The sequence below is a fragment of the Nymphalis io genome, chromosome 1 (assembly GCF_905147045.1).
Source record: "Nymphalis io chromosome 1, ilAglIoxx1.1, whole genome shotgun sequence".
In the NCBI taxonomy this organism is placed as follows: Eukaryota; Metazoa; Arthropoda; class Insecta; order Lepidoptera; family Nymphalidae; genus Nymphalis; species Nymphalis io.
In genome coordinates this window covers 13,947,349-13,961,439 of record NC_065888.1, presented here as the reverse complement: position 1 = coordinate 13,961,439, position 14,091 = coordinate 13,947,349, and the positions used below count along the sequence as shown (strand labels likewise).

General features: G+C 32.8%; 2 protein-coding genes across 2 annotated transcripts; one reads left to right on the top strand and one right to left on the bottom strand.

Moving 5' to 3' along the window:
• Positions 1-4,316: 4,316 nt before the first annotated feature.
• LOC126770477 (hydrogenase maturation factor HypB-like) lies at positions 4,317-5,303 on the top strand. The gene has a single exon (XM_050489871.1). The coding sequence runs from the start codon at positions 4,402-4,404 to the stop codon at positions 5,095-5,097; it is 696 nt and encodes a 231-aa protein (XP_050345828.1). The 5' UTR covers positions 4,317-4,401; the 3' UTR covers positions 5,098-5,303.
• A 5,612-nt stretch (positions 5,304-10,915) lies between these two features.
• On the bottom strand, positions 10,916-11,754 carry LOC126770468 (uncharacterized). The gene has a single exon (XM_050489860.1). The coding sequence runs from the start codon at positions 11,722-11,724 to the stop codon at positions 10,981-10,983; it is 744 nt and encodes a 247-aa protein (XP_050345817.1). The 5' UTR covers positions 11,725-11,754; the 3' UTR covers positions 10,916-10,980.
• Between the last annotated feature and the right edge of the window lie 2,337 nt (positions 11,755-14,091).

The following is a 14,091-nucleotide window of genomic DNA, read 5'->3' as shown; positions in this document are numbered from 1 at the left end:
TTATCATATTTTCTTAATACGAAAAATTCTATCAATGCAACCTAACCAATTGTAACAAAATTTTAATGATAACATTTTTATTTCATGTGTGTTGACAGGCTAGTAAAAAGGCCTCGTATTGGTAAGCGGTCACCACTGCCCATGGATATGGCACTGTATGAAATATTAACCATCCCTTACAAACTTGGGAACTAAGAAGCGATGTGCCTTTTGCGTGTAATTACACTAATGCACTCACTCTTCAAACTGAAACACATGGTTATAATATGTAATCTGTCTTTTATTGATAAGTATCAATAACCATTTTAATATTTCAAAATGGAAAAAATCAACGACATTTATTTAAATTTAATTGCAGTAATATATTGATCATTAAAAGTTTTTAAATTCGAATGGTTTAGTTCTAAAAAATTTGCTAGAACATACAAACTGAAAGCGTAATTCAAAGTGGTTATAGATAAATATTTATTTATAATTGCATACGTGAACTACGAACTTATTAATTAGATAAGTAATTAGATAAGTAAGGAAAACTTTACCTCACTCTGTGAATATATATAAAGTTCATCATATTAATTTATTATTAATGCAAGTCGAGTCGCCATCGTCATGTATCGTTTTGTGACGTTATTCCTGATATTAAGTTTATTTAACAATTATATTGGATGTTACTTTCGTTATCGTGAACACCAGGGGTACGGATGTAAACATCATCATTCTTATCACCATCATCCTAACGAAGATCCGAGCGGCAATAAAGAAACTGAAACATTTGAAGAAGTATTAAGAAAATTCGTCGAAGCTGACGAATCACTTCGTAAATTCTGCACCAATAATATGCAAGTAGATCCGCTAATTACATATGGACAAGACGGGTGCGTTCTTAAGTATCCTCTACTAGATACTAAAGACTTCAATGTTGATGCAAAAATAACTAATAAACTATTAAAGCTGTCGGTTAAGAAGCAAAATGATGACGTCTTGTTTACCGATGTGAGAGTTTTACCAAATATATTGGACTTTAAACGAGCCACATGGTTGGAGTCAACTGGTGTGTTGATAATTACGATTCCTTTTAAAGAAACGCTTATGTCAGAACATACTCTCAAATGTGAGGATGTTGATGTTGATGTTTTGATGATACCAAAATTACCTGCAATTCAATTAAGGAGTATATATTAGTTCGGTTTAATCCCACTTGAATAATCTCACTATAAAATCACGTTAACGAAATTTCCTATCACATGTTACACTTGGCAAATGAGAGCTAAGCGGATACAAAAAGTAAGACTTCGAAGATTACGGCCGTCACTATACTTTTGTGTTTACTATAGTATGTTTATAACTATACAAATAAATAAAATTGAAGTGTCTGTCGGTGATTTCAAAATAAATGCTTCTTTATAAGTTAATTTGTCTATTTGTGACCTCACAGGTAGGGTAAAATTCAACGATGATTTTGGTTCTGATACCTGTCAGATCCAAAAACAACGTTGAATTTTACCCTATAATTGCAATATTTTATACCTACAATTGAAATACGCATTATGAACATTAAAATGGCAAAAACCGTGGGTTTTTCTAATTATATAATACAAGAACTCTGACGAAATTAATCTTATTGTTATAATTATTTCTCCTTTTATACTCAATGTGTGATATGAAAATAAATAACTTTATAACCACATTGTTATTTTATTTCACAGTGGTCGTTATTTTTATAAAGTACATAACGTAAGGAATTTCTTTCTAACCAATGTACCACGACACCTTTTTTAGTTTTATATAATGTTTAAGTTAAATATATTAGTCCAATTGATTTTATTAAAAAGGCTTATATTAATGTTATCCTTTTTTATCATACATCATTTTATATAAATAAATAAATACGGTAGTTTTGTTTTCATATTTTTAAACGATTAATCCGGTTATAGCGAAACTTACGTCACTAAATATCTAAGAATATATTGGTCCGGGAGGTAGCGTTGCATTTTAGGTAGTGACTTTACGCCAATCGATTGCCATCATTTTCGATAGATTTCGAATGACTAATATGTGAACCAAGCGCGAAAAAAAGTGGTAAAAAAAAGTAATAGTACGCCGGCTGAAACTTTTTTCATGAATAGTTAATATAATACTAAGCTGGAAAAAGCTCGTCAGCTGCAATCCGGCTGATGTTCACATAGATAATTGATCTTATATAGCTAATAAGCAAACCGACCGTCAACTGCCCAAGTAGCGGTGGGCTTACGTCAGCCGTCTTTCCACCGCTACACAGGCAGCTGACGGTTGTTTTCGTATTTTCAAATATTTAAGCAATGACATAGTAAAGTTTCATCTGGCGTACCATGACTTTATTTTTCATATTTTTATACAAGTACATGCGACCAGCTAATGCATAACACCCCCTTCACGATGCAGCTGTCAATTATTTTCCAGTTCAGTATGATGTAACTATTCATGAGAAAAGTTTCAGCTGGCATACTATGACTTTTGTTAATGCAACGCTACCTTCCGGACCATATGCAAAATATAAGATTTATAATTTGAAACCATTCGAAAATATAACACATTTTTAAGGAGATGGTTTAGAGCTCATTCCACCACGTTACTCCAATGCCCACTAGTGGATACACATATTGCATAATTTTAAAATTGAAATTGAAATAATACACGTGCAGGTTTGCTCACAATAATTTCCTACAACGAGAAAGAGATGAATCATAAACACAAATTATGCGCATGAAACATCATTAGTGCTTGCCTTAATATATAATACATCCTTTCCAGAAATCAACGAAAAATATATGGCAATAACTCGGAACCTACCACACTAAAGCTTCAATCATCCAAAACAGCCAAGGCGTTTTTGAGTAAGCAGTGACACATAAAAAACACATTCCTGTCGAACATAAGACCTCTCCCTTTTTGTAGTCATTTAATCATGCCTTGGAGATGAGTCTCCTAGATTTCTGCAATGGTAATTTTCTTCCAATTGAAATTTGATCATTCTCTAACTATAACCATAAAATCTGCTTACAATCGGCGATGATATCAAATAATAAACATTTAAAAAATAAAAATCATAAATTTATTTTAAGTTTTCCAATCTTATTCCACTACTAAGGGTAGAGCTTTTGTATATTATGAAAACTAGTAAAATTATTCACCATATAATAATAAATATTAAAAACTTTTCATAAAATACCGAAGTAAAATAATAATATGAAGTTCGTGTTTTCATAAAATGTATATCAAGATAATTAAAATAAGGAGGGGCCTTTGTTCCGTCTAAAAACTGACAAGTGTTTTGTAAAATGTCATGACTCTTGAGTTGCAAATTAAAAATACAAAATCATTATTCGATTATTGACCTAGCTTAATCTTATAGAGATAGCTAGAATAGCTAATGAGGTTAATGGATTTAACTTAGACCCATAAGGGTCTAAGTTAAATCCATTGAATAACTGTTATAAAACAGTTATTCAATTGCATAAAGACGAACCAACTACGAAGCCGAGATGGCCCAGTGGTAAGAACGCGTGAAACTTAACCAATAATCGTGGGTTCAAACCCGGGAGGAAACCTGCATGTGTCATGTCACTGATATTCTCCCACATGTGTATTCCATCAACCCGCATTGGAGCAGCGTGGTGGAATAAGCTCCATACCTTCTCACCAAAAAGGGAGAGGAGGCCTTAGCCCAGCCTAGTGTGTCCTCACACAGAACTACGTTCTTGATTCCCTCATTAGGCGCTCTAAGGAGGCTATACATTTTTTACATACTCAAAACCATCGATCCCATAGAAAAAAAATTATAACTCTTTCCTGATGGACAGATCTTCGCTATAGGTGACCAAATAATATCGAAACCGAACACACCCTTGTAAAATACATTTATTGTAGCAAGGTACAACAGCTAATAGTAAGTTATACGTTTTAATAAAAACAAAATTTTAAGTAAGAAGTAACTTTAAGGAAATAATAATACTATTTAAGTATTTCAATATATATGTATAATATCCTGGGACATTATTCACACATGGCCATCTGATACCAAACTAATCAGAGCTTGAATTATGGAAACCAGACAACTGATATACTACATACACTACTTTTCTTTTGTAAATACATACTTATATAGATAATTAATATCAAACAACTATATTGATGAATTAAATATATATTCACTTGAATGCTTTATTACTGATTTATTTGTGTAATGAGTAATATTATCATAATTAACCTGTGGTCTTGTTATTAATATGGAAAATATTATCTTGCTTCTTGAGACTATATAAATTTCTGTTTCTTAAGATATAATAATTGTTGTAATCAGTCCTGGTGATACTTCTTGTGTTGCAAGTTTTGTTTTATTGTTTTTGAACTCATCATCTCATCATGTACCGTTTACTGTCTTTGTGTTTTATCTTAGGCATAATTCATCATACTAGTGGATTTTACAATCACTTCCCCCAATACGGACATGGTTTTTATCCACACGACTATGGTTATCACCACCACAGTCATCAACACGACGATGACTATGATCACCAAGACCATTATCACCACAGTGATTCTGATGAAGATGATCACCATCAGAATGAAGATTGTGATTACGGCGGCCATCATCATCCTCAAGAAGAATCCAATAGTGAGGAGATTGAAAAATTCATAGAAGTAGTAAACAAATATGTCGAAGCCGACACGTCCTTTAAGAACTTTTGTTACAACTATTCACAGGTCAGCCCATTAATTACCTATGGAAGAAACGCATGCGTTTTTAAATACCTTCTACCAGGAAATGGAGTGTTTAAGGTTGAGGTTAGAATAATGAAACAAATTTTAGGAGTATCAGTTATGGCGCTAACTGGTGATTCGAAGACCAATTTATTTAAAGACATGAGAGTGTTGCCAGATATATTAAACATTAATCAAGCGGACTGGTCGGTGTCGAAACGTCACTTGAAAATCACGATCCCATATAAAGTTCCACTTATGACTGAGTTTTCAGCTGAATGCGACATTTTTAATAATGACATAATTATTGTTCCATCCAAAAGTGTTTCGAAATTTGAATATAGAATGGGTGAATGAAGACCGGTTAAGATTTAATTAAAAAATGATCTTCTTGATTTTGTCGCATAATTTTTTTACTTGTATAACATTATACTTTTAATTAGTATGTTCAATCGTATAATAATAACTACGAATAGAACATAAGGTAAGGTATGCCAATTAAAAAGTTTTATAATATAGTTCTGACACTATTTAGTCAAATAAACGTGATATGTTTTCGCTTGTATTGTTATATTAATATAATATAATTTAATCATGAATTATCTGAAAGTGAAATAAAATTAATAATCAGATACAAAATAAAGTTGTAAGAGCTTCCAAAAGTTTTATTTCAAACCATGAACCAAGTTTCGAGTATATCGTTTATGTGGATGAAGCGGTGATTAGTTAAACTACACAGCATTGTTGGACTTCTTTTTTCGAATGTCAAATCGGAATTTAAATTGACATCTCTAGGTCTGGAAGAACAAGCCGAACCTCACAAGTTACAGCCGCAGAAGACGGTCGTGAACTGTTGGAAAGTGATATGCGACATTAATCGTAATAATTATAACATTTCGAGAATAAACGCATCAAAATAGTTTATCATATATATCATAATATTTACTGGTGGTAGGCCTTTGTGCAAGCTCGTCTGGGTAGGTACCACCTACTCATCAGATATTCTACCGTACAAAACAGCAATACTTGGTATTATTGTGTTCCGGTTTGAAGGGTAAGCCAGTATAATTATAGGCACAAGAGACATAAAATCTAATTTCCAAAGGTTGGTGGGGCATTGGCTATGTAAGCGATGGTTGACATTTCGTACAATGCCAATGTCTAAGGGCGTTGCTGATCACTTATCATCAGGTGGCCCATATGCTCGTCCGCCTTCCTATTATATAAAAAAAAATCACGATTCACAATGTATTCGTTGTCAACATTATGACTTGTTACAGAACTAACAGACTTGGCACTGCAGCTTTAATGGTAGCTAAGGTACCTATAACCTTTAATTGCACATAGCTTATTTTATTATTATTTTTTCCTGTATAAATCTAGATTTCGCTAGACACTTTTATTTAAATTTAAATTAAACATAGTTCCGATTTTTTTATTTGATCAGACTATAGGTATAGGATAGGTAGGGGAAGAAGGGGCAAGATGGGGTTGCGGGTAAGATCAGAAACCAGTTGATGAATTACGATTATTTTTGCTCATAACACATTGCTACTATGACAGTTGTTAGGTAGAAATGTCATAGGCTGACAGTACCCCATGGTTTATTGTAAAATTGAATTTTTTTTTAATGATTTCCTTAGAGTTTTTTCACTTGATTGGAACGTGATTATATTGTTTCTAACCGTACCGTAACCGTAACAGCCTGTGAATGTCCCAATGCTGGGCTAAAGGCCTCCTCTCCTCTTTTTGAGGAGAAGGTTTGGAGCTTATTCCACCACGCTGCTCCAATGCGGGTTGGTGGAATACACATGTGGCAGAATTTCAGTGAAATTAGACACATGCAGGTTTCCTCACGATGTTTTCCTTCACCGTAAAGCACGAAATGAATTATAATCACAAATTAAGCACATGAAAATTCAGTGGTACTTGCCCGGGTTTGAATCCACGATCATCGGTTAAGATTCACATGTTCTTACTACTGGGCCATCTCGGCTTTGACCAAATCATTGTTTCTAACATCATTTCAAAATACAAACAAAGTTATTTACATGCGTTGACAATCACACAGCAAGTTTGTTTAAATTTGTGCGGAAACTTTGTTTTTTGAGGTCAATTTTTAACTTTAATTGGACATAATAGTAAAATACATAACATTATTAAAATAAAAATGATAATATAAAATCCAAAATATTAGTTTGGTTGAGGTTCAAACATTAAGTACCCCACCTTGCTCCCCTCTCCCCTACATCTGTTATATTCCATATTACCGATGAAGATACCTTTTTATGAACAATAGCAATAATGTTTTAACGTTAATGAGATTTTTTTTTTTTTTATTATTATAGTTGGTTACTTTTTCCAAAAAGATATAGTAAGACAAGACGAAAGGAAATGGCATGATATAGACATTATTTCATAGTTATGTATTTTGTACCTTTAAAAAAAAGTAACAAGTTAATGTACAACTGCTGGGCTTGGGTCTTCCTTTGAGGAGAAGGTATGGAGCTTATTCCACCACGCTGATCCAATGCGGGTTGGTGTACCCACGTGGATTGTGCCTTTAAATTTGGCTATTTATTTATCATTCAATGAAAACACTGTATACAAAGTATTGTTTTTGATGTGCAACATGTATCGGCGTGCCTCGGGGTAAGGTATCTCGTAAGCCGTGACAGTAAACGGCTTCCCGCCGTCGCTTTCACTCCCCTGTGTGAGCGTGGCGTGTAATACATATTTCGTTGCTATATATTATTATTACTAAAGATAAAATTATCTTATTATGTATTTATTTTTTAACAAAATTTTATGTTTTTATTGATTTTAATATAACACCATTTGTTTACTGATTTTGTCTCATTTTAAATTACTTAAAGATAGGTTCACGTTTTTAAAAACTTTTTAAAGACGTAATGGCTACACTACAATTTTTTCTACTATCATCAACTGAAATATGAATGTAAATAAATTAATGAATAAAGAGAGAGAGATATACAAAGCGACTAAGTCGCGCTTGAATTTATCCCACATACATACATATATGTATATAACAATTAATAGTCTAGAACTGCGTATAATAACATGAACATAATATCCAGCAAATGACCTTTTATCATTCGAGTTGACGGGTAATATTATTTACAGTTTTATAATTTCAAAGTTCATGATAAGTCTGATATATTGTAGAAGTTCACATTACAAAATACCCAGATTGTCATAATTATAGGTAATTTGTAAAGGGGTAAAACCCGTGTATAAATAAAAAATGCAGATATATTTTGTTTATTTTTTTAATGAACAACTTCATGGAGGGACTTACAGGCACGATGCCGTCTTTTAAGGTATGAAAACAACATTAACCACAATTTAAGGCGGTTGCCAGGTTTCTGAACAAAGAGAGCGATCACCAGTTCAGTATGAAGAATCTGTCGAGAAGAATTGTCAAAAAGAGCTTAATAATGTCCTCCAGACCGATTTCGGCCACGGCGGCCCGTACCCAGACTGGCTTTTTGGGCCAGTCAGAAGAAACCCTCACACACGCGTGGGATTGCGGGCGAAGATAATTTATAAACGTCTAATGAAACATTTATTTTATAGTATAGGTATGCGGACGAGCATATGTACCACCTGATGGTAAGTGGTCACCCATAGACATTGGCATTGTAAGAAATGTTAACCATCGCTTACAACGCAAATCCCCCACCAAACTAGGGAACTGAGATGTTATGTCCCTTGTGCCTGTAATTACATTCTCATATCACTATTCAAAACGACCCTCACAAAACGAGAGGTACGTGTGCCAAGTCATACTGACTAATACATTCTTCTGATATAGCCGTATCGTCGCGTTAATATTACGTCCATTGCCAACTATCAACTCTACTCACGCCTGCCAATCAGCAATGTTATTATTATTTATTTATTTATTTTGAGAAACATACAGCATAATATAACACATAAACATTTGATAACAAAATAAGACTGACATAAGCCAACAAAGTTTCCACTTTAAGATTGAAACATGGAGTGAACCTAACACGAAAAATCTTTTGCATTGTAGCGTATAATAACTACTCGCAATGATATTCATCTCTGTGATGTATTTACATAGAACAGAATAGAATAGAATATGCTTTATTGTACACCAAAAGAGTTACAGAGCCATTTTAAACACAAACACAAAAGAAACGAAAACTATTTTGTACAAAAGGCGGTCTTATCGCTAAAAGAGCGATCGATTCCAGACAACCTTTGGGTGAAGGACATGAGGTGTACTAATCATCCCAATTTTTATTTTTTAAATAAATATAAATATATATACACAGTACTATAGCTAAATATACATACATATAAATAAATAATATATACATATGTAATATATAAAACAAAACATTAAAAAAAACATATACCTTAATAATAAGGTATATGTTTTTTTACCTATAATTCATTATTTATAATTTCGTTAATCATCATATTATTAAATTACTTTGTAAACTATAATTTATTAGTTCGTAAACTGACTTCCGATTATTTTTGTATAAAGTGGGTAGGACGCGCCAAAGGAGGGGCATTCTTTTAAATCATACCTGGCACAACGTTACGCTGTTTGAGTATTATAAATTGAGTGTATTAATTATTGGACTGTTTTTCATAAACTCAATCAACCCACATAAAAACCTACAATCGTTAACAATTGTTATGTTCCGGTTTGACGTTTAAGTGCACCAGTTAACTTCTGAAGAGATAAAAATCTTGGTATTGAAAGTTGATGGGGAATTGACCGTGTGTAATGGTCAATATTTCTTACAATCACTATGGGCGGCAGTGACCACTTACCTGAAATCTAAGCAACTAACTTATTTGCTTTTAAAACTGTAAAATTAACAAAATAAATATTAATCATATATATAGCTCTTGCCAGTGGCGTAGCTATCGTAAGGCCAGGTGGTGCAGTGCACCAGGGCCCCGGAGCTCAGGAGGCCCTCTAGCCTCAGCTTTGAAAAGAGAGGAGCATAAAAGACAAAAAAAAAACTTGTGTGGACGGGGATTCTTTTAAAAATCGTTTTTTTCCCTTTATTGATCTCATCTGTATAATAAATATTCTGTATCGTCATGTGCGTCGTTGTTTATTTATTCCCATTTTCTTCTATTAAACACATGGAGATTCTACCCCTCATAGAGACGACGTATGGATTTAGCCTACTAGGGATAAGTTGAACTCACTGTTTCCTATTCTTATTCCTATCTATAATTTTGAAGGCCAATATAAGTTCAAGCTACGCGGAAAGAGAGGATGAGGGCCCGATTCTTTCCTTATACACCAGGGCTCTTGTCCACCTAGCTACGCCACTGGCTCTTGCTTTTTAATTCAAAGTATTTATATCATAAATGTATACATAGTATTTAAATTCTTAGTTTTATCTTAAAACTACACATTAATAATGATATTAAGATAAAGAGTGTGTGTACCAGCGTGCCTAATTATTTCATCGACATTGCATTGTTGTATAAGAAATATAATTAGTAAAGGAACTAATTGTGGACCTAATAAAGCATAAATATCAAACTGAAACTCATTATCAAAAATAATTTAAACTTAATATGATATATGACCTCCTTTCCTAAGTTATAGACATAACTATTAAGTCTGACATAAGTTAAAATATTTTTTTATTATTTATTCAAGCATAAGATCGTCTTGTATATTTTTATTTGTTTCATTAGTTATCTCTGCTATTATTAAGAAATGGAAAACAAATAGAATTTTAAGTGATTGAACCTACGACTTAGAGAGTTATCTATTGGGTTACATATAAGACTACTCAGTCTTATATGTAAGCCAATAGATCAACGAAGCAGCAAATTACAAAGTAATTAAATACAAATATATTAGAAATGATTAAATCAAAAACAAACCAAATAAATAAAACATTATAATTAACAACTTAAGATTGAATAAATATAATCTACTCTTTATTACTTGATGGTAGCCTCATTCTTATTCCTAAATTAATCTAGCGCCCAATATATAAGGAGTATGACAAAAGTACCTTGCAGTTCCGGAGCCAATGGAGAAAGGTGACTGTGAGTAGATTATTATAAGAGAATGATACATAATTTGCTGCTATTTCTTCTTATAGCTACTTTAAAAAAATAATTAAATGAAAAAACAATATACATATTTTTATTTAATTATAAAATACTACACAACATTGTCATGAATAATGTCGTTTTATTTATTTAATATATATTACGATGAATCGGCACGAGTTCTACTTCATCTTTCAAATCTACTGCGTATGTCGTTGCTTCGACAGCGCTTTGTTGCCCACTCGATATCTCATTGGTTGATATATTCTTATCTTTACCCAAGTCTCCTCTCTCAATTCCAATGTCCGCGTCCTGGTTCTCTTCCACTGTTGGATTACTTTCAACTTCTTCGCGACTGTGTTCTGGTAGCAAGGTGACTGGTGCTTCAGTTATTGTGGCTTCCGTTACTTCAACGCTTCGCTCTAACGGGAATTCAACAGTAAGCACGCCATTTTCGAATGTCCAGCTGCCATTTATGTCAACGTAGTCGGGCAAAGTTCTCAAGTCCACGTAATTCCTCTCAGGCTCACCGTCTGCTTTATGCACGGCTTGTACAATCAACAATCTCTTCTTTGCTTTAACGGCAATCTCTTTTTCTTCGAATCCATTCAAGAATATCCTAATCTTATACTTGTTACCTTCAATTTTCGCATTTGAAAGGAATGTCCCGAAATTCTTGTTTAAGTCTGCGATCATTTTGTCTATACCCATCATCTCTCTCCTCAGTTCCTCCCAGAACCTTCTCGTATCAAATATTTCTCTTTCTATAAATCTCTCTAAGCTCGCCTCGTCGCCATCGTGAGAGTATGGGTGATGATGGAAGTGATTGTGGTAGCGCGGCGCTGCGCTCGCGCACGCGACAACTGCAAACAACACTATCGCGATCGTATTCATCGTTTATTTGAACGTAAACTGGTGCACTATGAGTGACTATTCGTATTTATAAGCCCGACGATGGGTCACAGTTTATCAAGTTATCGGTATATTCTGGAGTGTGCAAACAATTATACGTAGATAGAGGTCGAACGATTCTTGGAACGCGGATGACACAAGAATACATTTTCGTCTTTATGTATATAGTAATAAGTTGATTTTCGTATATATTATTATATCCATTGTGTAGTTTTACTTATGAAAGGAATTTTGAATGAGGATATAAATAATATCTTCTTCAATAAATATAATTGAATTGTAACATTGTTTGTTTATAGATGATTTGTTTTTATTTGTAATTATTATGTATGAAAAATAGATTATAATTACATGTGTAATTGTAAGTGTAAACTGTCGAAATAACCTTCTTTATTATTATTTTTGTACATAATATACCATCAAGTTTACCATAAACGAACGAAGAGAGTCAACAAAAACTATTAAACTATAACATACAAAAACGCTTGCGGTGCAAACAAAAACCATTCATATGAACATCTATATTTGACATAATTATGTATATTTAACTTTATTTAAGTATTTTTATATGCAGGTATGTATTTTTATTATTCATTTTTATCACGACAAAACCAAGAAAGGCATAACAACTTCCTTTGACTCATTCATTTTTATTAATATTATTGTCATCGTATTTATCATCTATTCTTAGTATTTTATTGTTTATATTTATTCATAATTATCGTTAGTCAATATATAATTTACCTAACAAATATTTAGCTATGTTATTTGTTTAATAAACTTGAATGAAAATACTGCCCAATTTGTACAACATTTTAGCCTTTATTGATGACAAATGGATACAGACTTATTATTACGTAGGATTTAGTGATTAAAGATTATTAGAAGAAGAATTTTGTTTCCTTTTTTTATGACTTTTGTTATTTCGGTCTCAGCCCACAGCAATTCCGATTCCGATTTAAATTAATTAATAAATATATTCTACTTGTTTGGAGTAAAAACATAAAAATAATAGTTTAGTAAACACAACTTTCTCTTATTATTGATGTAACATTTATACGTAAGGTCATTAATAGTTAAAGGGTCGATAGTCGAAAAGACTGAATTTCCCCAAATTCTGGGTTCAAATTCCGGGTCAGGCCGTTTTATTTATTATAAAAATGTTTGCTACATAACATTAGCTAGTGTCTGCCTGTCGGATAGAGATTTGCATTACTTAAAAGGCAGACATCCAGACCTCTAACTTTGCAAATTCAATTGATTTTTTTTAATTGCGCCAAGCATTAAGTAAACAACTTTGCGTCAAATATATATTTAGTATATGGAAGTAATAAATGTTAGATAATTGATCAATCGATATATATTTCAAAAAGAGATTACAATTTATATGAGAAAGACTTAGAAGTCTCTCTTTCAAGTCTGTAGAATTCAAAATCAGTAAGAAAACTGTCTGTTATTTTTTTTTTGTTTTCCGGGAATATGAGTAAATTACTTAGACAAACTTATATTTTTACATTTTCACTACTACATCTAGCGATTTAAGAGCCCTGGATGTCGGCTACATGGATTTTATTTATTTTTATGTTTATGGCCATCAGCCTCAGATAGTGAGAAAATGATTTCGTATATAGAATTTTTATTTATTAAAATTTTTATTTATCTTATCTGAGGCTGATGTCATAAACGTAAAAATAAATAAAATCCAGCTTCTAAGTCATAATATGTGTACAACATAAGCAAACAAATGACGAGCCGGTTGGCGTGATTGGTAGATACTTGCCTTTTCACGCCGAAGGTTGTGGGTTCGATTCCCACCCAGGACTGACATTTGTGTCCATGAACATGTCTGTTTGTCCTGAGTCTGGGTGTAATTATCTATATAAGTATGTATTTTACAGAAGAAAAGTAGTATATGTAGTATATCAGTTGTCTGGTTTCCATAGCACAAGCTTTGTACAAGCTTAATTTGGGATCAGATGACCGTTTGTAAAAAATGTCCCAGGATATTATTGTTATTATTATAAACAAAGTAATTTATCATTATTATTGCTAGTATTTATACCTACTGATATAGCAAGAGACAGACAGATGATATAAGGAATACCCCAAATCTTTTCTATTATGTAAGAAAGGTCAAACGAGCTGGAGGCACACCTGATAGAAAGTGACTACCGGCACCGCCTGCGCCTACGGAAATCTCCCTGACTTGTAGGTATTTTGTCGGCGTTTAATAAATAAAACAGTGACATAATATGTGAGCAAAGTGTGATACCTATCCAGGCAGGATTGCAAAGCCCTAATATGTAATTATGGAAGGGACAACGCGCTTACACAATCAAAAACAAATCC